We start from the raw sequence: 27742 nt of genomic DNA, 5'->3' as shown, positions 1-27742 counted from the left end.
AGAGTTTCTCCGTTATGCATTTATGTAGGAGACTGAGCTTGGTTGTGCTCTGCTTTGATAATGAGAAGACTGTGGGGGTACGGTAGATAGTGTACAGGGAGAGCACATTATCCCCTGTTGTTTGTTGTAGTTTGTCAGTGCCTTGGACAGGTGTCTTGGGTGGCGGGGTGCAAAGTAACACAAGGGCAGGTGACAGGTGGGAGTATAAATTGTTTCCACACACACAGGTTCTGTAATGACACAGAGCAGTGAGGGCAGATGGTCATGAACACAGGACTCTGGATCTACCTGTAGGGACAAGACAAGAACATCCCATTAACAGCCTGAGAGAGGCCTGTAATGATGGAGAAAACAACAAACACACTGCCGTGCTGCATGAAACTGGCCTCCTTTGTCACAGGTGAAATAACGTAAGCTCCCCCTATGACTACAAGCCAATGCACTTATTGAACCTGACATGATTACTAAGGAAAACATAGATATTATGAGGGATGAAAGATCCAACTTGAGGGGGATGTTACTGTAAGTTTTATATTGCCCTTCCCTCTTTATGTATGAACAAAAACCTTTTCATTTAATAGATTCTATTTTCAACTCAAAAGTGCATCCTGTCCTTCATAAAGGGTCTCACAGAACTGCTGCTTTGTCTGGAGGACAATGATGTATGTACAAAGCAGCACTGTGTACTGCAAACATCTAGGTTTTAGATTCAGGGAAACAATGAAACATTCAGAGAACCTTGTTTACAAAAGATAATTCAAATCAATATGATTAAAATGACTTCGGTCGATTAATAATTTCAAGGAGAAACACAGAAGCGTTGTATCATTGCACATGCACTGTAAGAAACACCTAGTCAGAGTAATCCAGTGAGACAGATTTGATAACCAGAAATATTTCTCAAATGTCCCCAACCATAATTAAGCTGTATGAACGCTCATATCAAATTATGCTGAGGTTTTTGAATCTTAATGATGTTCACGTCCTAGGCCCACTTTCAACAGAACAATCGGTAAAGTGACATGGTTTGCTACCAACTATTGCCCATTTGGTGTAACTGCGTTTATTTACCTACAAGATAAAATGTAATTGATTGTGTGTTGCAGAACTACACATGACATTAATAACAGAGTCTTAAAAAACAAACAAAACATTTATTCACTGAGCACCAGTCAATGAGTACAAACATTGTATTTCTCTGAATGACAGTCAAACTTTTTCTTTCCAATTTAAAAAAGACAATCTTCCTGACTGTAAAAAAATAACCTATCACGCCTGTGAAATTAATCAACATATAAAAATACTTTGAGCTCTAGAGTTGTTACCGTTCCTATCATTTCCCCAGCCATTAAAATATCTAGCTCTTAATTATATATTTGTTGAAAGTACATCTACAGTTAGTCAATTAGTAGAATACTGTACAAAAATAACTTTCAAGTTAGATAGCACGTGCAGCGTTTCAATTTCATTTGAAAGTGAACCTATGTTTTGCTAGATTTAAGATGATGTGCTGTTACAGTATAAATAAAAAAATGTAAAACATAGAATTAAACTTAAATATTAAGAAAACGCTATCACTCGCAACAGAAAAACCCTTAACAATTTTCACAGACAAAAAGCCTTCATGGCTATGGAAACATCCCAAACTATTCAAATAAACTCACAGTGCATCGAAATGACTTCAAGGCCTAAAGAGGAAAAAAAGGTTTCCTTGTCTGAATACATCCAAGTATTTTATAATACATTTTTATCAAAGAAAAATAGAAAAGACCAGTCGTCCTAATTTCATCATATCATATTGTTTTGGGGACTGATACAGTAATCCACAAAAGGTTAGAACTGTTGTTGTCTCTATGCAAACTACTCTACTGGGCACTTAAGAATAAGACTAAATTGAGCAAGCCAACAAAATCCAACTGTGTTAATGACTACTTCAGTAGAAACAGTGTGTTAGTCGGTTGGTTGCTGATTACCAGTTCTTTGGCATTCCTTCTTCAGTCAATTTAAACACAGAGTGAATTGGAGTTATGCAGTGCTTTTGACAGGAAGCAATTTACATTATATTTACACTTTTCTTAAAGGGACAGGAAAACGTACATTAGGGACAAGTGCAAAGCGGTGATGCTGTGTTGATGGGAGGTTAATAATGAGAGGTGAATGAAGTGGGGGGAGTTTCATCTGTGATCAGTATGAAATAGTGTAAAAGTGCCTCTTGTGGTCCAGCACATAGCTGCTCTTTGTTAATAGGAGACTTCGTGTGTGTGTGTGTGTGTGTGTGTGTGTGTGTGTGTGTGTGTGTGTGTGTGTGTGTGTGTGTGTGTGTGTGTGTGTGTGTATATAGGGAGGGAGTAAGTTTATTGTGTGGTCCACATGGCTGTTTGCTGTCAATGAGAGGTGTGTGTGTTTGCTCTTCATGAAAACATGAATGAGATATAGTTTTGTGTGTGTGTATGAGAGAGAGAGTGTGTATACTAGATGTGTGTGTTGAGGTTAATTAGACATTCTGTGGTCAATGTAGCTGTTCTCGATACACAGCACTACGAAGCGGTTGGAGCAGCTGCGGGTGTGTTGGCCCAGCAGTCTGCCCGTTTGGAGGAGAGAGGCCTGGCCCGTCACTGCCATGTCACCTGCCCGCCACGCCTCGCAGTAGTTAGTGGTCATACGGATGCCCACCGTGCTGGACCCATGCCACACCAGCTTCTGAGGCCTGCGTTCACAGACAACATACACAGAGAGTTAAACACAGACGTATGACATTTTACATTTAGAGACACTCGTTTCCAGAGTGACTTAAACCAGGGTTCAACTATGTTGTATGTCTTTTAAGGGGTCAGCCAAAGCTGGTCACTAACCAAGTGGGGTCCGTCATGACGTTCCGTCCGTCAAAGGAGTAGATGGGGATTGATGGGTCCAACACACCTCCATTCCCAGAGAATATGTTCATCCAGCTGCCATAGAGCACCTCTCCCTGTGGAAAAGATACGATTAAAGGCACATTTACAGTCACACACTTCCTGTAGTTTCAATTAATAAAATATTTCATTTAGAAAAATATAACTATACCTTAATGAGATTAGTACAACTGTCTTACCACATCATAACCAAAAAACAAAGGACCTATCAGTCCATTGTTTGTGTTTTAGTTGTCATAAGAGAGAAGTACTGTACCTTGAGGTTGATGACGGGCATGCTGTAGCGATCTCCCTTCTTGACGATGGTTGCCAGGTCCTGGAGGTGTGAGGACATGAAGGCTCTGTAGGTAGCGGTGAGGCCCATGCCGCGGGCCTGCTGGTAGCACTGGAAATCTGCCCCCCGGATGCCACGCATGTCCCCAGAGAACGGAGCGTTTAGGGCCACCAGGTGCAGCTGGGGAGGAAAAAAGTCAATGGACTTAGGTCAACACAGCTCAATCAAGTCCATGGTGACAATGTGCAACAGCGGTATAAACCCATTGCATATTGATTATGAAAATGAAGTCTTACCCCCGGTACTGAGTGTACTGTATGAGGTAGGACATTATAGTTGGGCATGTAGCTAGTTCCAACTAGTTCCTAAAAAAACAGAGACAAGCAAAGATTACTCACGGCCTGTCAAAGAAATCTGTAATAAAAGATTGATAATAGACTGAAGAGTGGCAGGTAGCACCTAGGTTAGAGCGCTGGGCCAGTAACCGAAGGTCACTGGTTCGAATACCGGAGCCGACAAGGTGACAAATCTGTTGCTGTGCCCTTGACAAGGCACTTAACCCTAATTGCTCCAGGGAAGCTGTTTGGATATGAAAAAAAAACTAACATTTCCATTACGCACTTGCATGTAGCAGGACAAATAGAAGCACGCCCCAGATGTAGTGTGCAGTGTAACAACAGTGGGTGCTGTGTTACTGTAGCCACAGTACCTGACTGTGTGGTCTGCTGCGATCTCCTGGTCTGCTCAGGGCCTGGGACAGTGCAGAGGATGGGGTCTCTGCTGGGACAGGGATCAGCTCACCAAGCTGGAGAGACAGGACACTCATCACTGAATAAGCACAGGCAACATCTCATTTTCTATGCCAAAGGCTTTTAAGCAACTGAAGACATAACTGTGGGATTGTGGGACTGTAAAGGCATACAGTACCTGAACCTTGCGCCAGCCATCTCTGGCTCTAACATAGAGTTCTCCCTTGTCTGAGACGTAGGCCATGGATCCCTCTGCAGCACGGTGGCTCTCCCTCATCAGAGTGATGGTGTTCCTGTATGTGGTCACCTGGGGTGAGGAGAGAGGAAGTTCACACTGAATCATAGACAACAGACAAATCCATGGTGACAATGTGAGAACTGTATAGTGCACACGCAAACTCACACACACAAGTCGGTACACAAAAACACATACACACAATTCCCTGTGTGTTTAACCAATGTTGACTTGGTGAGTATATAAGGAAGTACCCTACTGGTTCTCTTACCAGATTTTCATAGCCAGTAATCCCAGGAGGACCAGGAGGCCCAGGTGGGCCAGGAATACTCACAGCTGAAAAAAGAACAGTCATACAAAAGTATAGCAGTGTAGTGTAGGTCTACTAAACATACATTTGTGTATTTTATTAAATACATGTACTTGGAATTCACCCTAAACTAAAGCATGACAGCAAGGCTTAGTTTAAGATGTTGTATTTTAGTGAGCACACAGTGCACAGCTACCTGAGGCATAGACAGGGGGTGGTCCAGCAGGGCCAGGGGGCCCCCGAGTGCCTGGTCGTCCAATGCCAGGAACCCCTGGTTCACCAGGAGCTCCAGGATGACCAGGGGCGCCAACAATGGACTCACCTTTTGGCCCCTACGTATAAAGCATATACAAAATGGGCAGAGACACTGTCATATTTACATCCAAATGTAATCATACAAAAGTAAAAGCTATATCATGTATGGAAATGAGTGTCTTTTCTATTTAGCTTGACGACAGTTTGTAGTCAAGGTAAATATATACAAGGTAAATGTATACTGCACTTTGTTGAGTATTTGGAGCCTGGAATTACTCACCACAAGGCCTGATCTCCCAGGAAGACCTGGTGGGCCAGGCAACCCAGCATCACCCTTCTCTCCTTTCATTCCTTCATAGCCCACGTCCCCTTTTTCTCCCTGAGGAACACACAGTTTGGCTGAATCAGACTATTACATTTACATTTTAGTCATTATCCACAGCGACTTGCAGGAGCAATCAAGGGAACATCGACAGATTTCTTTACATAGTTGGCTCGGGGATTTGCACTAGCAACCTTTCGGTTACTGCCCAAAGTTCTTACCCATTAGCCTACCTGCCGCCCTATGACATGCATAAGAGTTTTACATAACATACATTTCCACTACTTATACAGTATTTGAGAGTTGAACCGGTAAATGTTCCTTAGAGAACTTAAGGGAAAAGACTCACCACAAAGCCTTCTGGAAGAACATCATCTGAGGAGGGAGAAGAAATCTCAGTTAATTGTCGTCTGTTGCAAACATATGTCTGAAGACACTCATGCATACAGTTTCTGTTTTAATTAAGTGCGCTAATTGCCAATAAACAAGTTAAATGGAGGAGAACCTGCACCCTTGGCTGCATATACATACCTGGTTCTCCAGGTGTTCCAGGCAGTCCAACTTCTCCCTTTTCTCCTTTAGCACCTCTGTTTCCTCTCCTGCTACCTTTACAGAAATACAGTACAGGTGTATGAGACAACTGAGATCATCTATAAAAGTGTAAACCCTGCTCCATAGGCTGGATAGGTGATCCGATATTGTCAGTGTGATTCATTGATGACTTACCTTGTGATGATCCCCTGCTGCCATTCACCTATAACACAAGATTGTATGCTTATTGTGCTGTTATTGTGGATCAAACTTGTTGTGGAAAGATGTCACAAACAATATGGTTAATATAAAATTACATCCAAAACCAGTTCCACATAATTCCCCCAAAATAATTCCCAACAAAACAGCTTTACATCCTATACAGACAACAAGTAAAGTTGTTTCTGTTCAGTCAAAAACGTTGGGAAAATAAAATGGAGACGTGGAGATTCATTTAGGTGTTAAAACATCCCTGCCAGCCTTGCACACACCAGTTAAACACAGAATGAGGGCGAGAGGTAGTAAGGAACTCAGTTGAATGTTCTTATTTTGGTTGGCCACCTTGAACTGCAGAGAAGTTAGAAGACGGAGAACACATATTACATTGGTTTTAAGGTCTCAGCACTGGCTGCCTGTGAGTTTTAAATTCATTTTATGATTCTTCTATTGTTTTATAAACCAATCCACAATAGTGCACCCCAATGCATGTCAGACATGTGTTTAAGGTATGTACCCAGTAGGTCCCTTAGGTCCTCTGGCACTGGCCTTTTAACTATTCCAAAACCTAAAACCAAGAGGCATGGAGAGGCAGCATTTAGTTATTATGTCCCCAGCCTGGAATAGCCTGCCAGAGAACCTGAGGGGGGATGAAACAGGACACATGTAAAATGGATCTTTAACACATCTTTTTAGCTTTGCTTTTCCTTGGGGTGCTTTTTAGTGGTTCACTTTGTGTCATGCTTTAGTTTTTTTTATCTTATGTTTGTTATGTAATAAATATTTCAGCTTTTATTTTCATAGTTTTTAGTTTTTTTTCCTGTAATGCACATTGAGTTGTATGAAATGTGCTGTATAACCAAAGCTTGATTTGAGGAATAACCTCTTAGCGCTCTAAAGCTGAAAACGCAACAGATAAAAACACATGCAATAGCAACATGCCGGGGGTACAGACCTTACACCATGCCCAGGGTTAAAGCAACCAGATCACTCGAGGAGAAAACCTCTTTACATTTCTACTGGATTTTTACACTGTCAGCATAAAGCAGGCTGAACATTCAAAAGAGTTTCAATTCATCAATTCAGAAATGTATGTATTGAAGTCAATGTGAATATTCAGTGTGGTTGAGATGTTCCAGTCACATATAATGGGACTGTATGATGTCACATATGACCTTACGACCTGCGGAAGAGCAGGAGCCAGCTTTATGCTGTTGTGAGGACCACCACAAACCCAGGAAACACTGAGGGAGACACAGCACAGCTGCAGACAGGAGGAGAGGAGATGGAGGGACTGCCTGTTAGAGGTAAGAGCCCACGGACTTACATGCGCCGCCCCACCCAAAGGTCCTTAAAGGTGCTCAAACACAAACTTACTGGTGTTTTGCAGAACGGTCGGGGACGGACCGGAAAAACTGTCTTTAAGATTCAGAGGGAAATTATGACATCAGACTAGTATTGATGGCGACATACTTGACAGCATCTGGATATCCAATGAAAGCGTGTACTTCCTGTGTTGACATTACACCATCACTGGAGACAAACGACCGTTCATTTGTTGTTCTGTTTTGTTTGTCTCCAGTGGGTCTCGTTGCTACTGTATAACATTGCTACTAAAATCAAATGTCCATTCCCATCGACAGTGCATTCTAATAATAGTAGAGAAACAGCAATGACATCAATTCTTACTTACAGTATACAGGCATACTGTACTTACTCCATTGAGTCCTATTACTGATCCTGGGGGACCGGGAGGGCCAGGAAGTCCCTAAAACACAATCACATCGATCAATCAATCACAGTCAATGACACCTCATGTTTCTCTTAGTTAGTTAGTTAGTTAGTTAGTTAGTTAGTTAGTTGATTGTACTATAATCCCATAAAATCACGTTTCAAGATGGCGATTCTTACTGGTTGACCAATGGCATCACCCTTGTCTCCCTTCTTCCCTGCCATTCCAGGTCGTCCCTACAGAAGAAAAAGGTAAACACTTCCACAGGGCAGATTACAGTGACGGATCAAACTATCATATAATAACCAAACAAATTATAACAGTAGAGGGTTGACTAAAAACACTAACCGGTCGACCAGGGAACCCGTATTCTCCTTTTTGTCCGGTTGGTCCGATTGGTCCCTTAAAAATAAAACATGGTATTTTTTCATAACAGTAGGGACCAGTTTCCCAGACACAGATTAAGCCTATTCCTGGACTAAAAAGCATGCTCAATGGAAATTCTCCATTGAAAGTACTTTTTAGTCCAGGACTAGGCTTAATCTCTGTCCGGGAAGCCGGCATTATATGTTTACAGTTGTTTCAAACGTCTATAGCTTAGACCAATGTAACAGAGCATTGATTTAACAAGTCTTCATTCACTCACCATGATACCAGCAACTCCAGGGAACCCACGCTCACCCTGTAAACAGCACCCATACAAGGTCAGAACGCTTATCATCAGACAACCACTACCATACAATGTCCTTTGACCCTAGAGGTAGAAAGAGACGTCACCTTGATTCCTTTTGGTCCCTGAGGGCCCCTGACACCTGTCAACACAGTGCCGTCGGCAGCGATCGTGACACCAGATTCCCCCTTCGCACCCTATGATGAGGAAAGACATAGAAGATACAAAGACATGATCACCAGGTATTGGTTAGGTTATAGAAATCCTACCTATATGATATAAGGTCCAGAGAATATAAATGCCCTAGCATGCAAGGGCAGTTAACACTAAAGACAAGAGCTTCCTCTGAGCTTACCTTCATTCCTGGTGGACCGTGAAGACCAGGAAGCCCAATGTCACCCTTTGGTCCTCTTGGGCCCTGGGCCAAGATCACAAGAATAATTATGGACAGAAAAGATAACAGCATTAGAGCATAATGTACTTACAGTATAGTATGTGAGTCAAGATATATGTTTTATTCAGAACTATAGACTCTTCTCATTATGATTAGGAACCTACAAGTTTGTAGTGATTCCTATGTTGTTGATGTAAAGAATATTTGTTGGTCCGTCATGTGAGAAACAACCAGACGCCAAACTTGACACATTTATGAAATTGCTTATCCCAGTTAATAATAAGCAGACACCCATTAAGGAAATGACTGTATTGATTGACGAGGAATTGAAAAATTGTATGGTTGAGAGGGATGAGGCAAAATAAATAACTCTGGCTGCACAACCGATTGGCATATTGATAAATCATGTGACTAAACTGAATAAAAAGAAGAAGAAACTACACTATGAAACAAAGTACAATGACAAAGAATGATAGTAAAAAGCTTTGGAGCACCTTATGAAATTTTGGGCAAAAAGGCATACTCCGCTCCATCATTCATTGATTCAGATGACTCATTCATCATAAAACCCACTGATATTGCCAACTACTTTAATCATTTTTTATTGGCAAGATTAGCAAACTTAGGCATGACATGCCAGCAACAAACGCTCACACCACACATGCAAGTATATCTGACCAAATATGAAAGACAAGCATTGTAATTTTGAATTCCGTAAAGTCAGCGTGGAAGAGGTGAAAAAAGTATTGTTGTCTATCAACAATGACAAGCCACCGAGGTCTGACAACTTGGATAAAAAATTACTGAGGATAATAGCGGACGATATTGCCACTCCTATTTGCCATATCTTCAATTTAAGCCTGCTAGAAGGTGTGTGACCTTGGGCCTGGAGGGAAGCAAAAGTCATTCTGCTACCTAAGAATAGTAACGCCCCCTTTACTGGCTCAAATAGCCGACCAATCAGCCTGTTACCAACCCTTAGTAAACTTTTGGAAAAAATGGTGTTTGACCAAATACAATGCTATTTTACAGTAAAGAAATTGACAACATATTTTCAGCACACTTATAGGGAAGAACATCCAACAAGCACTTACACAAATTACTGATGATTGGCTGAGAGAAATAGATGATAAAAAGATTGTGGGGGCTGTTTTGTTAGACTTCAGTGTGGCTTTTGATGTTATCGATCAGTCTGCTGCTGGAAAAACGTATGGTGTTATGGCTTTACACCCCCTGCTATATTGTGGATAAAGAGTTACCCGTCTAACAGAATACAGAGGGTGTTCTTTAATGGAATCCTATCCAACATAATCCAGGTAGAAATAGAAAGTCCCCAGGGTAGCTGTCTAGGCCTCTTACTTTTTTCAATCTTTACTAACGACATGCCACTGGCTTTGAGTAAAGCCAGTGTGTCTATGTATGTGGATGACTCAACACTATACTCGTCAGCTACTACAGTGACTGAAATGACTGCAACACTTAAAGAGGTGCAGTTAGTTTCAGAATGGGTGGCAAGGAATAAGTTAGTCCTAAATATTTCAAAACTAAAAGCATTGAATTTGGCACAAATCATTCACTAAACCCGCAACTAAATCTTGTGATGAATAAGGTGGATATTGAGCAAGTTAAGATGACTAAACTGCTTGGAGTAACCCTGGATTGTAAACTGTCATGGTCAAAACATATTGATACAACAGTAGCTAGGATGGGGAGAGGTCTGTACATAATAAAGCGTTGCTCTGCCTTCTTAACAGCACTATCAACAAGGCAGGTCCTACAGGCTCTAGTTTTGTCGCATCTGGACTACTGTTCAGTTGTGGTCAAGTGCCACAAGAGGGACTTAGGAAAATGGCAATTGCCTCAGAACAGGGCAGCACGGCTGACCCTTAGATGTACACAGAGAGCTAACATTAACATGTCAATCTCTCCTGGCTGAAAGTGGAGGAGAGATTGACTTCATCACTACTTGTAATTGTGAGAGATATTGGCATGTTGAATGCACCGAGCTGTCTGTTTGAACTACTGGCACACAGCTCAGACACCCATGCATACCCCACAAGACATGCCACAAGAGGTCTCTTCACAGTCCCCAAGTCCAGAACAGACTATGGGAGGCACACAGTACTACATAGAGCCATGACTACATGGAACTCTATTCCATATAAAGTAACTCATGCAGGTAGTAAAATTAGATTAAAAAAACAGATAAAAATACACCTCATGGAACAACAGGGACTGTGAAGCAACACAAACATAGGCACAGACAATTGCATACAAACACACAATAACATGCGCACAATACACACACGTACCATGGATTTTTTGTTGTAGATATGTGGTAGTAGAGTAGTGGCTTGAGGGCACACACTTAATGTGTTGTGAAATCTGTTGTGAATGTACTGTAATGTTTTAGAAATTGTATAACTACCTTCATTTTGCTGCACCCCAGAAAGAGTAGCTGCTGCCTTGGTAGAAACTAATGGGGATCCTTAATACATACAAATACCCAATTCCTTCCCATGGCAGCAAAGACTAAATTAAATCTGTAATACAGTAATTCATAAATTTACAATGGATCCTGCATGCTATATATGGGGTTATCACATTAAGAATGGAGTTGCTCTTACAGGGAATCCTGCTCTGCCAGGCTCTCCTTCAGGGCCCTGTGACATGCAACAAAACCCACATATTATTAACGCATGGAATAATACAGTAACATGTAGTGTCTATGCAGCATGTATTAGCAACCATCTGACAGAATACACACATTTCAAGGCTGTAATGTATCAACAATCTTTAGACCTGATATAATCATGGTTGAGTGTAAGTGTATACATACATTATATAAGTAAGCTAAGCATATGCATTGTATAACCTAACTATATGCATTCTGGATCAAGTATGCATTATGGTTGCATTAATGGTTGATTCGATGGTTAGGCTGACCCTTAGCTGAACCTAGCTCTAGTAAATAGGCATTGAGGAATTGAAAACAGGCCATTCTGGCTTCACAAATGACAGATGTGACCAGAATGAATTAATCATTTTGTCATTGCTCATGCATGACAAAACAATAAATGCAAACTGCCCTGAGGCATATTGATATGTGCCATGCTTCAGCGTCCAGCTTATTTAATGTAGAGCAGAATGGCCATTTCCACTAAAATATAATTGACTAGTTTCAGAAACACATATCAACTGAACATTGTGCTACTCACCATCGGGCCAGGGGTCCCACGGATCTGATTAAACATGCCCTCTGTGTCGTTCAGGAGGAGCTGAGGATAAATATATGGCACACTGATTACAATAGTAAATATGCTGTATCTATACTTTACATACTGTACAAACTATGAATATTTGAAAACCAAGTGGATGGCGATGAATACAATTGCAACATACATCTCAAGTTACTTCATGTAATATACGTGTGCACACCCGTTTGGTTATGAATACTCATGAAGGTAATAACCCCTTAATAAACCACAACAGCTCTATTCCTGGACAATGTGTGTGTGTTATTTGCGAAACAGCACCCAGACAGAGGATGGGAGTTGTGAGGGGTGGACGTACATCCTGCAGATTGATGATGGGACCTGGAGAGCCGGGAGGACCAGGAGATCCAGGTACAGTGTGTCCATCAGGACCACACTCTCCCTGGAAGACACAGGACAGTTAGGATACTGTCCCCCCATGAACTCAACATGAAGGACAAGAGCGCTAATATTAATAATATGCATCTCAATCTCTCCTGGCTGAAAGTAGAGGAGAGATTGACTTCCTCACTACTTGTATTTGTGAGAGATATTGACATGTTGAATGCACCGAGCTGTCTGTTTGAACTACTGGCACACAGCTCAGACACCCATGCATACCCCACAAGACATGCCACAAGAGGTCTCTTCACAGTCCCCAAGTCCAGAACAGACTATGGGAGGCACACGATACTACATAGAACCATGACTACATGGAACTCTATTCCACATCAAGTAACTGACGCAAGCAGTAAAATTAGATAAAAAAAACAGATAAAAAAACACCTTATGGAAGAGCGGGGACTGTGAAGCAACACAAACATTGGCACAGACGCACGCACGCACGCACGCACGAACGATACATACATACACATGGATTTAGTAATGTAGATATGTGGTAGTGGTGGAGTAGGGGCCTGAGGGCACACAGTGTGTTGTGAAATCTGTGAATGTATTGTAATGCTTTTAAAATAGTATAAACTGCCTTAATTTTGCTGGACCCCAGGAAGAGTAGCTGCTGGGGATCCATAACAAATACAAATACAAATACAAGCCATTTTGAATAATACAACCAATGGTCTATAATGTTGTAACAGGCTTTGATGCAACCACACGGAATATATGATGAACAATAGACGAGGGTAGAAGAACAGCCCACATCAGGGTTAGTTTGGAATGGTTCTGCTGTCTAACACTAACATACCTTTGGTCCTGGATCGCCTTTGTCTCCTTTCAATCCCTGGGGAGAGACAAGTACAGAAACCATAGCGTATCAAACACCTTCATAGTAGACAGTAAGTAGATGAAAGTAAGCCGGTATGGAAATAGTGGGGGTACACTGTACTGGTAAAACATGATAAACAACAATTATAAAAACAAAGATGGCAAGAAAACGGTAGGCTATTAAGCCAAAATGTATCATAACTGCCTGTCAGCCGCATGAAAAATGTGCGAATGGACTTGAAAACGGGTGGTATATGCTCCAAAATGCAGTGTGGTTCGACGTGAACAAACTTTTTGGCTAGGCAGAGATGACTGGCCGGGACCGACATACGCGCGGACAGCAGTGGACACATCCATTAAATCTACTTTAATCCCTGGGTTTAGCTAAGACTTAAGTTCATGGTTACTGCACGTGAGGCATGGTGTACTTTCTGGTTCAATACTGACCCTGGCGCCAGGAAGTCCAGCTAGCCCTTGGAGTCCCTCAGGGCCAGGAGCACCAGGCTCACCCTGAAAAGAGACAGAATAAAGCTGAAGACAGGATAAATTACACAGTATATGGAGACACAACCATCAATGTCCATCAATATTGTAGAAGGTGGTGTAAAACAGATGCAACCAACCTTCACTGACAACCCAGGAGCCCCATCCTTCCCATCTTCACCCTGTAGAAAACAACCAGGATATACAACTTATCAGATTTCCATGTGAACCAACACTGAACAAAAATATAAACGCAACATGTAAAGTGTTGATCCCATGTTTCATGAGCTGAAATAAAAAATCCCAGAAATTGTCCATGTGCACAAAAAGCTTATTTCTCTCAAATGTTTTGCACAAATCTGTTTACATCCTGAGTGAGCATTTCTCCTTTGTCAAGATAATCCATCCACCTGACAGGTGTGGCATATCAAGAAGGTGATTAAACAGCATGATCATTACACAGGTGCACCTTATGCTGGGGGCAATAAAAGGCCACTCTAAAATGTGCAGTTTTGTCACGTAACAATGCCACAGATGTCTCAAGTTTTGAGGGAGCGTGCAATTGGCGTAATGAATGCAGGAATGTACACCAGAGCTGTTGCCAGAGAATTTAATGTTCATTTCTCTATCATAAGCCGCCTCTAACGTAATTTTAGAGAATTTGGCCTAACAACCGCAGACTACATGTAGCCACTATAGCCCAGGACCTCCACATCCGGCTTCTTCACCTGCGGGATCGTCTGAGACCAGCCACCCGATGAAACTGGGTTTGCACAACCGAAGAATTTCTGCACAAACAGTCAGAAACCATCTCAGGGAAGCTCATCTGCGTGCTCGTCGTCTTCACCAGGGTCTTGACCAGTTCTGTGTCGTAACCGACTTCAGTGGGAAAATGCTCCCCTTCAATAGCCATTGGCACATTGGAGAAGTGTGTTCTTCACAGATGAATCCCAGTTTCAACTGTACCGGGCAGATGTCAGATGGCGTGTTTTGCGTCGTGTTGGCGAGCGGTTTGCTGATGTCAAGGTTGCGAACAGAGTGCCCCAATGGTGGCAACGGGGTTATGGTATGTGCAGGCATAACGCAACGACAACAGACACAATTGCATTTTATTGATGGTAATCTGAATGCACAGAGATCCTAAGGCACATTGTCATGCCATTCATCCGCTTCTATCACCTCATGTTTCAGCATGATAATGCATGGCCCCATGTCGCAAGGATTTGTACACAATTCCTGGAAGCTGAAAATGTCCCATTTTTAGTTAGGGCAAATCAAGTCAGAAATGTTAAAGTGGAAAATACCAACTTTAGAAGCCTTTTTAAACCTTGAATACACTAAAGTTTGCATTTCTTGTAGTGCAGGAAATTTCCTGCCACAACAGTGAGATCAAATTAAGATCCTACATCTGTATTTCCACAACCTAGTTATTTTCATGTTTGTAATCTTACCTTTGGTCCTGCAGGGCCAGGAAGACCAGGAGGTCCCTATAGAAGAGAGTACATAACAACAGTTATTCTCATGGAAACTTAAGGAGAAAGACAATTTACAAGTACTTCAAAACTACAGGAGACACACACATACACCACTCTCATTCACCTGAGGGCCTTTGAGTCCTACGCCAAGGAGCATGTCATTCTTCCCAGACCCCTCCATGTCCTGCAAGCACCAACACACAACATTGTTGCATTCAGAATCAATAGAGACAAAACAAAACAACCGTATGATAGGAAACTGACTCAACAGTAAAATCAACAAAACAGCACCTCGACAAACAATCCTGCTCCTGGGGGTCCGGGGGGGCCAGGCAGCCCCCGAGGGCCAGTGTCGCCCCTCTTCCCCTCTGGTCCCCTCGGTCCTGTAGCTCCTGCCAACCCTAGGTCACCTGATTCACCCTGCAGGGAACAATAGGCCCATTCAACTGACTATGAAGAACATAGTATAGTTTTGACTTACAATAAAGTAGATGTTACTGCAAGTCAGCAGCATGATTGGGAACTTAGGTCTAATTGTTTGATTAATGCATTTTATAACTGATAACTGAGTTATCAGATGGTTAGAAATACCTTCGGTCCAACTAGTCCTTGTTCACCCTATGTGAGGAAGAGAGATCGGTTAAAGCTAACATTTGCAATCGAAATGGTTATAGGGGATCAAATCAGCTAAGTTCCCTTAGAAAAAACAATAGGCTCCAGAGTAACTGTCATCTTACCTTCAGACCTTTAGGCCCTGTCGGCCCAACTTCCCCATCCAGACCAGGTTGACCCTGAAATCAACAGCAGAGAGATGTGATGTCACAACTGTCGCTCTCTGAATTTCATGCACAAACAGGTCACACAAGTGACTAGTCAACCACAACCAAGACTGTCTTGCTTTCCTTAGAGTGATAGTAGCTACCATAGATACTGTTGCAAAGATAACTTTCGAAAATTCATTTGAAAGGTTTCTCAACATTCATTATTTTGTAACTTTATTGAATCCCTCAGAATTAGTTACTTTTCATCATAAATTATAATATTCCTCTGTCTCAATAGTTGTAATTTAAAAAATATATAAATCATTGCCAGCCTGTGCCACCATTGTCCCTTTTGCCATTCCTGAAGGAACAACATGGCTCATTGACTGTAAAAAATAAAGGGCAAGCTCCATAAATGCAGTTAGTGAAAGCACGCAGGCAACTGACTTATATAAAAAGGCAGATTCTCTCCAATGTACAGTAGCTTGACCATGTTTGATGTATGAAGCACATAGCTCAAGCTTAATGTCCATCAAGGCAGTTAAAGTCAAACCTGGGTTGTTTCCCGCTAAATGAGAGGATTGGGAATGAGCATAGACCCCATGATGGTTTCATAGATGGGTAAACAATTCAAAGCAGAGGCACGTGCGCGCGCGCACACACACACACACACACACACACACACACACACACACGAGTGGCGTACCGCAGTTTCGTGGGGGCCCCCGCAAGGTCTGAGCAAGGCCCCCCCTCTTAGAAGTTAATTTTTTTTTTGGGGGGGGGGGTCTACACATTTTGTTATGGGCAAAGAGAAACATTTTGCAGTTTTATATCTAATCTCATGCTATTCTACACATTTTGTCATGCGGTTGAGAGAAAATGTTGCCGTTTTAAAGCTAATTCCTTGCAATTCTACACTTATTATTGCCATGGGGCAGAGAGAGAAAACATTTTAGTTTTCTAGCTCATTTCATGATACTCTACACATTTTGCAATGAGGGTGAGAGAATTTTGCATTTTTAAAGCTAATTTCTGTCTATTTTACACATTTTGCCATAAGGCTGAGAGAAAATGTTGCAGTTTTACAGCTCATTTCCTGTAATTCTAAACATTTTTGCCATGGCTTGTGACCTGTTCATATACACTACCAGTCAAAAGTTTGGACACACCTACTCATTCAAGGGTTTTTCTTTATTCTTACATGAGGACTTGTGGCGGTCCTCATGAGAGCCAGTTTCATCATAGCGCTTGATGGTTTTTGCGACTGTACTTGAAGAAACTTTCAAAGTTTCCGGTTTGACTGACCTTCATGTCTTAAAGTTTTGATGGACTGTCGTTTCTCTTGGCTTATTTGAGCATTTCTTGCATAATAAGGACTTGGTCTTTTACCAAATAGGGCTATCTTCTTTATACCACCCCTACCTTGTCACAACACAACTGATTGGCTCAAACACATTAAGAAGGAAAGAAATTCCACAAATGAACTTCTAACAAGGCACACCTGTTAATTGAAATACCTTCCAGGTGACTACCTCATGAAGCTGGTTGAGAGAATGCCAAGAGTGTGCAAAGTTTTCATCAAGGCAAAGGGTGGCTACTTTTAAGAATCTCAAATATAAAATATATTTTGAATTGTTTAACACTTTTTTGGTTACTGCATGATTCCATATGTGTTATTTCATAGTTTTGATGTCTTCACTGTTAGAAAATAGTAAAAAATTAAGAACAATTAGTAGGTGTGTCCAAACTCTTGACTGACCCCCCCCCCCCCCCCACACACACACACAAAAGGCCCACAGAGCTTGTGGGGCATGCCAGTGACACACACACAAGCACACACACACACACACACACACACATCTCATGTACAGTACATTAAACGGGGCAGGCTGTTAGAAAACATGGTTGGAGAGAAGTCTGCCTTTTCAAGCCTACAGGTTCAGTGAAGGAACCAGGGAAATACCTCGCCAGAACCAAGCCCAGAGCCGAACAACCCTGAGCCAAACTCAGAGCCAAACCCAGAGCCCAAGCCAGAACCACTAAACCAATCCTCATTCACCTGAAACAATAAAGGCCAGGGATAGCCAGGTCAATAACAACAGAGAGTGGAGAGGAAACCACTGTCAACTACAATGCATACACATACAGAAGAGTATAAAATAACATTTACAATACAAAATAAGAGTGGGAACATCAATAACAGTTGAAAATGGGTGGTAACAGGTGGAAACATCAATAATTAATCTTAGGGAGAACATGAGATAGACAGACAACTCACCGGAGGTCCAGGTTTCCCAACAAGGCCATATCTGCCAGGAGGACCTGGTTGCCCAGTGAACAGGCCCTCCGAGGCATTGAAGGGGCTGGTGGGTCCTGGGGGGCCAGGTTGACCTGGAGGGCCAGGAGGACCCTTGGAGAAAATCCCAAAATTATCACGTCACTATAGTGGATTGGTCTCAACTATACAGTAGGTGATCAGATGAAACACTACCACCTGTTGGATATGGGATGCCATAGCACATGTTTAACATTGAGAGATGAACACTTGTAGCCTCCTACTTCAAGCCTGATCTCGCAAGCAAGTGTAGCGAAACCTGTAGTGATGTGATGATTTATTTAAATGAAATCTTGCGAGATCAGGCTGGCAGTATGTGGCTAAAATACTCCTCCTAGAGACATTTTATTAGAGAAAAACATAACAGATAGGCTGACAGCAGAATTAACATTCTTACTCTGATCAATTCTGTGTTGTCAAGGTCTCCAAAACCAGAGCTGAGTGCATCCTCTCCATACTGCAATTCAACAGAAAACAGGCAATTAAAGACAAATCCCCATTTGATCCCCAGTTCAACCCAATGTTTTCAGGATGTTGCACTGCTACCCACCGGCACGCTGTGTGACCTGAGGGGTCCGGGAGGTCCAGGGGGGCCTGGTGGCCCTGGTAGTCCTGCTCCTGGGTCCCCCTGCGCAGAAGAGAACACAGGGTGTAACTGCCTATCTCACACACATTGAATATACATTTTTCCTTCTAACACCTTTTATTACTGTACCTTGTCTCCTTTGACTCCAATCTCCCCTGCCAAACCTGGGAAACCTTGAGGTCCTCTCTGTCCCTGTGGGTATTGCCATAGATTCTGTCATTTCTTAAGACCTACAGTATTTATGTATGACCATGACAGAACAGTACAAATTTGACACAAGACCAGATTTACTCACTGGATCTCCATCGTCACCCTTGCTTCCCTAAAGAAATTGAACACTCCTTTGATTTATCTTTTCAGTCTTGTCAAGTGAAGGTAATAGAAAACAATCAAACGTACTACTATCACAGAGTAATGGGAGATTATAATGACATAAAGCTCACCTGCTGTCCGTCCTTCCCTGGCACCCCAGGGGCCCCTGTTGGCCCTGAAGGCCCCCGAGGGCCCCTGGGTCCTGGCTGGCCGTGCCCAGACCTTCTACCCTCAGAGGGAGTGAGGGGGCCAGGGGGGCCACGGGGACCAGCAGGACCCATAGGACCAGGCTCTCCTCGCTCTCCTTTCTGTCTGTGGCTAAGAGGCCCACCCTGATGATCAGCACAAAGAGGAGAACGTTGTGTAAGAAGATGTATTAAATACTGAATCATTAATTAAGCATTTAAAGGACATCAGGTTTTGAGGCACGTAACATCTGAACTATTACTTACATCCCCTGACATCTCTGGCTCCTCTGTCTGGTGGGGTCCTGAGAGAGGAAGAATAGACACCAATAGGATCAACCAATGAGGCTTCAATAATGTTAACCAGGTAGGGATATATGATGTATTCAACCAACGATATCAACCAGTGAGAGACAGATAAGATTGATCAATGCAAAGAGAAAATCCAATAACAATTGACATAGTCACCGGATGAGTTAAATCAAGAGCTCATCAGTTATTTCCCTGGACTGTCATAAGATGATTGGTTAAGATAAGTGCATGGTGAACCTGCCTTCCCCACCTCTGAGCAGCATCTCCTGATTGGCCTCTTCTGTGGGGGTCAGGTGTCCTGAGTACTCATCTAGCTCCACCTCCGGAGACTCTGTGGGCGGGGCTCGCACAGGCCCGCTCAGCATGTCCTCTGGCTGGAGGGAGAAAAAAAATTACGAGGAAGAGAGAGAGATAAAGAGTGAATGCGAGAAAGAGTAAAAAGAGAGCGAGAGAGGGAGGGGGGGTAAGTCAATTTGGAAAACAACGTTCAACTTATTTTAAATATACAGGAAACATATAGCTATCTAAAGCATCTGGACAAGAATCAAATAAGAACAATAAGAAGAGACAGCTTATGTCATATATTTATTTGTAGTAATTGGGGTCAGATTGTGGGTTGTTTAAGGGCAGAGTGATATGACATTCTGGGGCAAGTACAGTGTGTTACAAGGCTAGTGGTGGGAGGATGAAAGTGAATGTAGCATACACACAGCCAGAATCTGGAGCACCCCCGGAATGGAAGAGAAACAGGCACTGTATCTTTGTTTGCTTCCTATTGACAAGGATGTGGGGGTTGGCCACATTTTCCTTATAAAACAACCACTGCTACCAGTAGACATAACAGACACATCAAAGGCCAGTGCAAATACCTAATATGGGGGGAACATTAGTGTTAGGCAATAGACAAACACACTATCCAGGTTATACTTCCACACTCCCTTCCCACAGGGGGCAGCAGCAACCTTGTCCAAATGCTGAGCCTGGTTGATAAGCACACCAAGTGCTGCCAATTAAGGTGATCTTCAGTCAGTCTCCCACGGGGCAAGCCGTGAGGCTGCTGGGTTTGTTTGGTGGCCATGAGGTATTTTGTTTGGGCATGCCTTTGGTATTTTTCCTTTTTGTACATATTTATGTTTCGTCACCATCTGAACAAATTATAATCCGCTTGGACTGGCCAACCAGGAGGTCAAGACGGAGCTGGCCCTGAACTCGGTAGGTTGCGGTCTCCAGGGCACATGCACTGCATGAAAAGCAGAGTTTCTGGGTGAAATCAGATCTGCTATATTCCCGTGAAATTTGAGGTGCATGGTCGTCGGTGTGCATTTCCTATGCATTCTTGTACACTCCCATGCACCCCTAAACATTTGCGTGATACGGGATTTTCTGGGATAGTAAATTCCCAATTATGCATTAACAAGTTTCTGGACATTATCAGACTGCATGTCACGTAAATGTTCAACAGCTGCAGGTGTGTGACTCTATTTTGTCATGTGGTGAAAGAGCAGCCAACTCTCAGTGTCTGCATATTTATCCTGTTTTCAGGTTTGTAACATTTATAAACATGGTTTCTTTTTCAAAATCTAGAGAAATTGTTATCAAAAATTGTGAGTTGTCTGTTCATTGATGTATAATTGAAGTGTTTTGACCGAGTGAAAATGAGTGAGCTACAGTAGCCTATATAACTAGCTTATCAGGCTCTCAGTGCTTCATTCAATAGCTAGAGGACTCCATTATGTCCAGGAGTGATAAGTATATATTTTCTGTCTTTATCTGTTGTGGTCTAGTATTTTCTTTTTGCTAAATAGGGCCATCTACTTTAAGTGCTGCCTGTCTTCCCAGTTGTAACGCTCGTCGTTGGAAAGAGAAGTGGACCAAGGTGCAGCGTGGTAAGTGTTCATGATTCTTTATTTTCACAACACACTCGAACAAAATAACAAAAGGCGAAAAAACAAAAGCGCACAGTTGTCAGGCAACAGAATGCTAAACAGAAAATAACTTCCCACAAACACAGGTGGAAAACAGGCTGCCTAAGTATGATTCCCAATTAGAGACAACGGTAGACAGCTGCCTCTGATTGGGAACCACACTCGGCCAAAAACAAAGAAACAAAAAACAGACTTCCCCACCCGAGTCACACCCTGACCTAACCAAACAGAGAATAATAAGGATCTCTACGGTCAGGGCGTGACAGTACCCCCCCCCCCCCCCAAAGGTGCGGACTCCGGCCTCAAACCTGAACCTATAAGAGAGGGTCCGGGTGGGCATCTCCTCTTGGTGGACGTTCCGGGCCGGGGACCCTGGCTGGACGTTCCGGGCCGGGGACCCTGGCTGGACGTTCCGGGCCGGGGACCCTCGCTGGACGTTCCGGGCCGGGGACCCTCGCTGTAGGTTCCGGGCCGGGGACCCTCGCTGGAGGCTCCGCGCCGGGGACCCTCGCTGGAAGCTCCGCGCCGGGGATCATCGCTGCAGGCTCCGCGCCATGGATCATCGCTGGAGGCTCCGCGCCATGGATCATCGCTACAGGCTCCGGGCCATGGATCATGCATAGAGCTGGTGCAGAAAATACTGGGCCGTGGAGGCGCACTGGAGGTCTGGAGCGTAGGGCTGGCACAACCCGTCCTGGCTGGATGCTCACTTTAGCCCGGCAAGTGCGGGGCGCTGGCACAGGAAGAACTGGGCTGTGAAGGCGCACTGGCGACACAGTGCGTAGAGCTGGCACAGGATATCCTGGACCGAGGAGACGCACCAGAAACCAGGAGCACTGAGCCGGCACAATCTGTCCTGGCTGAATGCTCACTTTAGCCCGGCAAATGCGGGGAGCTGGCAACGAGCGCACCAAGCTGTGAATGCGCACTGGAGATACGGTGCGCATCACCGCATAACACGGTGCCTGACTGGTCACATGCTCCCCACGGTAAGCATGGGGAGTTGGCTCAGGTCTCAACCCTGACTCCGCCAATCTCCCCGTGTGCCCCCCCAAAAATATTTTGGGGAGCTGCCTCTCGGGCTTCCGTTGTTGTGCTACTTCCTCATTTCGTCGCCGTTCATCTCTTGCTGTCTCCATCTGCTCCCTTGAACGGCGATATTCCCCAATCCGTGTCCAGGGTCCTTTGCTGTCCAGGATCTCCTCCCATGTCCAACTATCCTGCCACGCTGCTTGGTCTGTTTTTGGTGGGAGGTTCTGTAACGCTCGTCGTTGGAAAGAGAAGTAGACCAAGGCGCAGCGTGGTAAGTGTTCATGATTCTTTATTTTCACAACACACTCAAACAAAATAACAAAAGGCAAAAAAATGAAAGCGCACAGTTCTGTCAGGCAACAGAATGCTAAACAGAAAATAACTTCCCACAAACACAGGTGGAAAACAGGCTGCCTAAGTATGATTCCCAATCAGAGACAACAATAGACAGCTGCCTCTGATTGGGAACCACACTGGCCCAAAAACAAAGAAACAAAAAACAGACTTCCCCACCCGAGTCACACCCTGACCTAACCAAACATAGAGAATAATAAGGATCTCTACGGTCAGGGCGTGAAACCAGTAGCCTACTTGGTGTGTGAACTGCTGACTGCTCATCATTTATAGATAGTTGTTGACACATCAACCAGGATCAAGGGGCAGGACAATTTGTTACTCGTTTTGGGAATCAATGGTTGTATAGGAGGGGGAGTGGTTTCACCTCAGCTAGGCAATCAGCAATTAGTAAACGGAGGTGTGCTCCCCACCTCTGCTAGGCAATTAGTGTTAGTTCTTCAGTCTCCCATGGTTTCTCAGCGGCAGCCGTGTAAGCGACGGTTTTGTCGCAAAACTTAGACTGTTGCCGAAACAGACTGTTCTGCCGCGTTGTTCAAGGAAGGAAAGAGAGGATGGCTCCACACCACTCTCTCACTTTAGTATCTTACCTAGTTATTTACAGATTCTCATTTTGTTTTTTTTATAGCTTTGTCAACAACGTGTGTGTTTTCTATACCTGTTCACACCTCTCCCTGTAGGCTTTGCAGATGCTTCCCACCCCTTGGCTGCAACCCTTCTAATTTACTGTACCCTGCGCACAACCCATGTGGAATTCCAGGTCTTTGGCAGTGTTCGGATCTGTGGTCAAGAATGGCGAGTTCATCTCAGCTTATGCTGCCCTTCAGTCCCTTGACTTTTTGGCCCTGACGGAGACATGGATCACTCCAGAGAGAGCAGCTGGAGTAACAGTGTTTTCTTCATCTAACTATGCTTTCTCTCATAGGCCGAGAACATCTGGTCGTCGCGGTGGTGGCACAGGTCTACTAATTTCTCCTAAATTCAGATTTTCTCCATCTCCTCATTTGAATTCCATGCTGTCACTGTCACTTGTCCACTCAAGCTTAACATAATTGTCATCTATTGCCAACCGGGTGCCCTTGGAGAGCTCCTCAATGAGCTTGACACCTTTGATAAGCTCATTTCCTGACGATGACTCACCACTTTTGTACTTGGCGACTTCAAACTCCCAACGTCTGACTTCGATTAATTTTTATTAAACTCTTTCCCCTCCTTGACTCTTGACCTCACCTTTTCCCAATACCCTCCAACTCACAATGCAGGCAATACGCTTGACCTCATCTTTAGTAGAGGCTGCTCACCTACTAATCTCAATGCTACCCTCCTCCAGGTCTCTGATCCCTAACCACTCCGCCCCTACCCAGATGGTCATGCGCCGAAAGCAATCTTCGCTCTCTCTCCCACAAACATTATCTTCTTCTATCCTATCATCGCTCCCTTCTGCTAAATCCTTCTCCCTCCTGTCTGCCGATTCTGCCTCTTCGATCCTCCTCTCCTCCCTTTCCGCATCCTATGACTCGAGCTGTCCCCTTTCCTGCCGGCTGGCTCTTAAATTCATATATATATATATTTTTTTTTACAAATGACGGCTCAAATTAAGTGTATTTACATATGAACTACGCAAATTCAATATATTTTAGAAGTTTACTTTTCATGAAAATGGTATCTTATGGTGGCATGCTAATTGCTAACTGCTAATGTTAGCTAGCTCAGCGCTAGGTGCTAGCTAGCCTACCATGTCGCCCTACTAGCTAGCTTATGTTGTTGTTAGCTAGCTGTTACATTTAATACACAGGTCTATTCTAACATTTGCTTGTACAATTAGCACTGTATAAATATAGTGAAGGCAATATACTGTTGTTGCCCATATAAGGGGCGGCAGGTAGCCCAGTGGTTAGAGCGTTGGGGCCAGTAACCGGAAGGTTGCTGGACAGAATCCCCGAACTGACAAGGTAAAAATCTGTTGTTCTGCCCCTGAGCAAGGCAGTTAACCCACTTCCCCGGGTGCCGAAGACGTGGATGTCGATTAAGGCAGCCCCCCCCACACCTCTCTGATTCAGAGCTTTAAATGCGGAGGATGCATTCAGTTGGACAGCTGAGTAGGTATCCCCCCTTTCCTTTCCTAATGCATGGGTGTCATAGCTACATACACCTAGTGAGACAAGGCTGTGTTTACACAGGAAAAAGAGTGAAACTCTCAAAGGTATGTTTAATGCCGTTTTTACACACATTTACATTTTTACGTACGATAACACGGTGATGCACCAAAACATACATTTAACCTTTGGCTTATATTCATTGCATGTTCTTGTGCCACCTATTACGAGATTGTGAGGCAGTGTGTATCTCTCAGGTTTACCTGAGAACATAGGGGACACAATCTTGGAGAAACGTGCAAAGGGTCGCCAGAGGAGAAAGCGGGTAAGCCTTTTTGTATTAGTAGCTTCTGTGTAACACTAGGTTTACTACTCCTGTGTTACTCCTGGTCTTTGGAATACAAAGGTTGTATATGGCCCAATTACATGTTTCAAGTTATATATTTGAGTCTAGAAGAGTAGAATGAAAACAGATGCTGAATTCCACCCACCTGGTCTAGTGGCTGCTATAGCCCCTGTGGTTCCATTAATCACAGATTGCTGTACATGGTTGGAATACTAAATGCCTATGTATCATAACTGCATTGACTTTTACTGAAAATAACAGTAATCATGAACCACGTACATGTTTGGCAAAAACGTCCACATGCTTGTAGCTTTGTGCACTGCCAGTATCACATGCATAACTTGTTGCATATCTTGTTTGATTATAATGATCTTTGGGTAGTTGTTGGGGGTGATACATCCAGTGCATGGAGCCAAAGGCATGTGAAGCACCTTTCCACCAGGTGCATGATTAACCTGTTTTCGCAATAGTCCAATAATACTAATAATTTCACAAGATATAAAAAAAATGTTGGGGGTTACTTCCATCAAGGTCAGAGTGATATATGTCAAAGGTTGGAATTCCCCTTTAATGTCGCTCAACCTGGGGTTGGTGGGGCTTTAAAGTAAAGTTCAGGCTTGAATTACACTGAACAAAAATATAAAGTGCTGGTCCCGTGTTTCATGAGCTGAAATAAAAAATCCCAGAAATGTTACATACGCACAAAAAGCTAATTTCTCTCAAATGTTGTGCACACACTTGTGTACATCCCTGTTAGTGAGCATTTCTCTTTCGCCAAGAGAATCCATCCACCTGACAGGTGTGGCATATCAAGAAGCTGATTAAATAGCATGATCATTATACAGGTGCACCTTGTGCTGGGGACAATGAAAGGCCACTCTAAAATGTGCAGTTTTGTCACACAACACAATGCCAAATGTCTCAAGTTGAGGGAGCATGCCTCCTGACTGCAGGAATGTCCACCAGAGCTGTTGCCAGAGAACCTAATGATAATTCCGCTGCTACCAACGTCGTTTTAGAAAATTTGGCATTAAAACCTGTTGAGGATCTTATCCCGATCTTATCCCGGTATTGGGATTCATTGTCATGTGACCATGGCGGGGAATTCAAAACTGCAAGAGTAATCATTTCAAAAAATCAAATAATCAACTATTTTCCTCCATTTGAAAGATATATCTCCTAAATCTAACCACGCTGTCCGATTTTCAGAGGCATTACGGAGAATGCATAAAGTTAGGTTATGTGAGGAGAGTACATTGACAATAGCTGCGTGTAATGTTTAGCCAATTCAAAGAAGGGCATCAACAGACAGAAAACTAGCTAGAATTATGCACTTACCTTTGACAATCTGCATCAGATGACACTCATAGGACATTATGTTATACAATACATGCATTTTTAGTTCCATCAAGTTCATATTTATATCCAAAAACAGCATTTACAGTCGCGGTGAAATTCAGAATTTTTTTCGGCTCGAATGCACCCAGTGAATCCAGCATTACAAATCACGGAATTACTATTCGAAAACATTGGTAAATTATAATATTGTCATTCAAAGAATAATATATTATCAACTCGTAATTGCTACCGAATGGCCAGATCTCAAAATAACTTTACTGGGAAATCACATTTTGCATAAACTGGGTACTATGCTAACAACAATAAGCTATATGCTAAGCTAAGCTATACCGTTAGCATTAGCATCATCTAATATCGATAATAACATTCTAAATATCCCCTTACCTTTGATTATCTCCATCAGAAGGCGCTGCCAGAGATCCCAGGTCCAGAACAAATGTGGTTTCTTTTGACAAAGTTCATAATTTATGTCCAAATAGTTAGCGTTCAGTAGGCTCCCACAAAATGAGGTGGGCAGTGTAAAGTCACGTCGAAAAGCTAAAGAAAACCTAGTAAATAATCTATTTACGTTTGTTTAAACATGTCAAACGTTGTTTAGCACTAATCTTTTGTTCCATTTTTAACGTGAAACATCAGTAAACATCAGTAATATTTTCACACAACCTATCAAGTGTCTAGAATAAACGATAATGACAAAGGCACTCTTCTCAGATTCATGCGCAGGCGCAAAAAATGAAGTGATGACGTGTCAACTTGTAAGCTTTCTAATTCGGTCTGTATTCATGACAGATGCTTCCAACAACTTTCTAAAGATCGTTGACATCTAGTGGAAGCAGTAGGAGTTGCGAACTGAATCCTTTCTCACTGTGGTATCTTTAAAACAATGACACTAAATAGTACAGTCACAAAATTCTCATTTTTTTAAATCTATTTTTCACAGGTTTTTGCCTGCAATATGAGTTTTGTTATACTTACAGACACCATTCAAACTGTTTTAGAAAATTCAGAGTGTTTTCTATCCGAATGTGTTAATAATATGCATATCCTAGCTTCTGAGTTGGTGTAGGAGGCAGTTAAAAATGGGCACATATTTCTTTCAAAAT

The 27742-nt window shown here is 43.0% G+C and overlaps 1 protein-coding gene across 4 annotated transcripts in view; it reads right to left on the bottom strand.

Moving 5' to 3' along the window:
* Positions 1-1134: 1134 nt before the first annotated feature.
* Positions 1135-27742, bottom strand: part of LOC115169692 (collagen alpha-1(XVIII) chain) — a 53481-nt gene continuing 26873 nt past the window's right edge. For 2 of the 4 annotated variants that reach the window (XM_029725585.1, XM_029725582.1), the window contains 39 exons: positions 19778-19901; positions 19483-19520; positions 19162-19362; positions 19014-19040; positions 18848-18910; positions 18683-18760; positions 18530-18589; positions 18076-18207; positions 17761-17856; positions 15774-15827; positions 15628-15654; positions 15328-15456; positions 15161-15220; positions 15013-15048; positions 13702-13743; positions 13526-13588; positions 13059-13094; positions 12174-12257; positions 11819-11878; positions 11228-11263; positions 8562-8624; positions 8314-8403; positions 8183-8218; positions 7885-7938; positions 7716-7772; positions 7522-7572; positions 7182-7223; positions 5784-5811; positions 5589-5663; positions 5407-5432; positions 5016-5114; positions 4677-4812; positions 4442-4506; positions 4114-4242; positions 3896-3991; positions 3483-3551; positions 3169-3366; positions 2853-2968; positions 1135-2707 (listed from right to left, as the gene is read on the bottom strand). In XM_029725585.1, the coding sequence (XP_029581445.1) occupies positions 2491-2707; positions 2853-2968; positions 3169-3366; positions 3483-3551; positions 3896-3991; positions 4114-4242; positions 4442-4506; positions 4677-4812; positions 5016-5114; positions 5407-5432; positions 5589-5663; positions 5784-5811; positions 7182-7223; positions 7522-7572; positions 7716-7772; positions 7885-7938; positions 8183-8218; positions 8314-8403; positions 8562-8624; positions 11228-11263; positions 11819-11878; positions 12174-12257; positions 13059-13094; positions 13526-13588; positions 13702-13743; positions 15013-15048; positions 15161-15220; positions 15328-15456; positions 15628-15654; positions 15774-15827; positions 17761-17856; positions 18076-18207; positions 18530-18589; positions 18683-18760; positions 18848-18910; positions 19014-19040; positions 19162-19362; positions 19483-19520; positions 19778-19901 (3093 nt within the window). In that variant the 3' untranslated portion in view covers positions 1135-2490. The remainder of the gene's footprint in view (positions 2708-2852; positions 2969-3168; positions 3367-3482; positions 3552-3895; positions 3992-4113; positions 4243-4441; positions 4507-4676; positions 4813-5015; positions 5115-5406; positions 5433-5588; positions 5664-5783; positions 5812-7181; positions 7224-7521; positions 7573-7715; positions 7773-7884; positions 7939-8182; positions 8219-8313; positions 8404-8561; positions 8625-11227; positions 11264-11818; positions 11879-12173; positions 12258-13058; positions 13095-13525; positions 13589-13701; positions 13744-15012; positions 15049-15160; positions 15221-15327; positions 15457-15627; positions 15655-15773; positions 15828-17760; positions 17857-18075; positions 18208-18529; positions 18590-18682; positions 18761-18847; positions 18911-19013; positions 19041-19161; positions 19363-19482; positions 19521-19777; positions 19902-27742) is intronic. The other 2 variants (XM_029725583.1, XM_029725584.1) reach the window with 2 other exon arrangements.

This window comes from Salmo trutta, chromosome 31 (assembly GCF_901001165.1).
Source record: "Salmo trutta chromosome 31, fSalTru1.1, whole genome shotgun sequence".
Taxonomy (NCBI): domain Eukaryota; kingdom Metazoa; phylum Chordata; class Actinopteri; order Salmoniformes; family Salmonidae; genus Salmo; species Salmo trutta.
This window is presented reverse-complemented; position numbering and strand designations above follow the sequence as displayed.